Here is a 1598-nt window from a genome sequence, read left to right on the forward strand (position 1 = left end):
ATCATCATCATCATCATCATCATCATCATCATCCTCCTCCGCCTCCCCCTCTTCCTCTGCTCCTTCTTCTACTTCTGCTTCTCCTCCTCCTCCTACTGCTCCTCCTCCTCCTCCTGCTGCTTCCCCTCCCCATCCTTGTTCGTCCTCCTCCAGCTTCCCCTCCCACTCCTCCTCCCCTCTCCTCCGCCGCCGCTGCCGCTGCGCCTCCTTCTCCCTTCCTCCCCGCCCCCTCCCCCTCCTCTCACAACAACTCCCTCATGCTTCTTCTCCCCTCCCCCACCTCCTCCTCCTCCTCCTCCTCTCCTCTTCCTGACTCTTGGCAGGCTTCTGACGGTCTTCTTGCTTGTATTCGTCGAGACTTCTACCGCGACGGTGAGATGATGATGATGATGATGATGAGGAGGAGGAGGAGGAGGAGATGCTCGCGAGGATTGAGAGAAGAAACATGAGGGAATTCCTGTGAGAGGAGGGCAAGGGGGCGGGGAGGAAAGGAGAAGGAGGGACAAAGGAAGCGGAGGCAGAAGAGAGGAGAGGAAGAGTGGAAGGGGAAACTTGAGGGGGACGGACAAGGATGGGGAGGGGAAGCAGCAAGGGGAGGAGGAGGTGCCTTGGAATGGAAAGGGGAAGCAGAAGTAGAATGAGGATCGAAGGGGAAGGGGGATGATGATGATGATGATGATGATGATGATGATGATGATGATGATGATGAGAGGAGGAGGAGGAGAGGAGGAGGAGGAGGAGGAGGAATCTCCTTACCACCCGAGCAGTGGAGCGCGAGGCTCGGATTCCGGATGTGCGGGAGAACAAGGAAGAGTGGTAAGGAGGAGGAGGGAGGTGGGGAGCCTGGAGCTGACGAGAGCAGGTTCGACTACTGGGACTACGACAAGAGCGGAACCCTGGAGCAGGAGGAGATTGTTAGAGCGCTGATCAAGACATTCCGGCTAAGCGATGACAGGTTGTCCTCGTACTTGCCTCTCCTCCTCCTCCTCCTCTTCCTCTTCCTCCTCCTCTTCCCCCTCCTCATCCCCCTCCTCCTCCTGCTCCTCCTCCTGCTCCTCCTCCTGCTCCTCCTCCTGCTCCTGCTCTCCCTCAACTGACGTTACCTATACTCTTTCACAGATCACGAATCGAACAGATGCGCAGTGTCGTTTCGGCGGTTTGGGGTAAAACATTCAAGCGGGCAGACGAGAAAAATGACTCCTAATCTTCTTCTCCTGCTCCTGCTCCTGCTCCTGCTCCTGCTCCTGCTCCTGCTCCTACTTCTCTTTTGCATACCTTTTCATCCTCCCCTCTTTTTTCGCTGTGCAGGAATATTCGATCCGAACAACAGCGGAGGAATCGACAAGGATGAGTTCGTTGCTCGAGATGGACTAGCAGGTAAGGGAGGAGGAAGCTGAGGAGACCATGACAATTCGATAGATACAATTGCGGCGTCGATGAACTTAAACTCAACATAAGATGGTTACATACTTGAAAGATGAACTAGAAACTGCCTTCCTACCTCCTCCTCCTCCTCCTCCTCCTCCTCCTCCTCCTCCTCCTCCGCCTTCTAGGGAGCGCGGCTCCTCTGTACCCTCCACCACCGTCGCCCCCTCCTT

General features: G+C 55.9%; 1 protein-coding gene across 1 annotated transcript in view; it reads left to right on the forward strand.

Annotated features, from left to right (window-relative positions):
• Positions 1–1397, forward strand: part of GUITHDRAFT_142436 (hypothetical protein) — a gene marked incomplete at both ends in the record, with an annotated part of 2453 nt that extends 1056 nt beyond the window's left edge. The window contains 5 exons of the mRNA XM_005827723.1: positions 324–372; positions 768–816; positions 863–955; positions 1120–1163; positions 1309–1397. Of these exons, the coding sequence (XP_005827780.1) occupies positions 324–372; positions 768–816; positions 863–955; positions 1120–1163; positions 1309–1397 (324 nt within the window). The remainder of the gene's footprint in view (positions 1–323; positions 373–767; positions 817–862; positions 956–1119; positions 1164–1308) is intronic.
• Between the last annotated feature and the right edge of the window lie 201 nt (positions 1398–1598).

The sequence above is a fragment of the Guillardia theta genome (genome assembly GCF_000315625.1).
Source record: "Guillardia theta CCMP2712 unplaced genomic scaffold GUITHscaffold_64, whole genome shotgun sequence".
NCBI lineage: Eukaryota > Cryptophyceae > Pyrenomonadales > Geminigeraceae > Guillardia > Guillardia theta.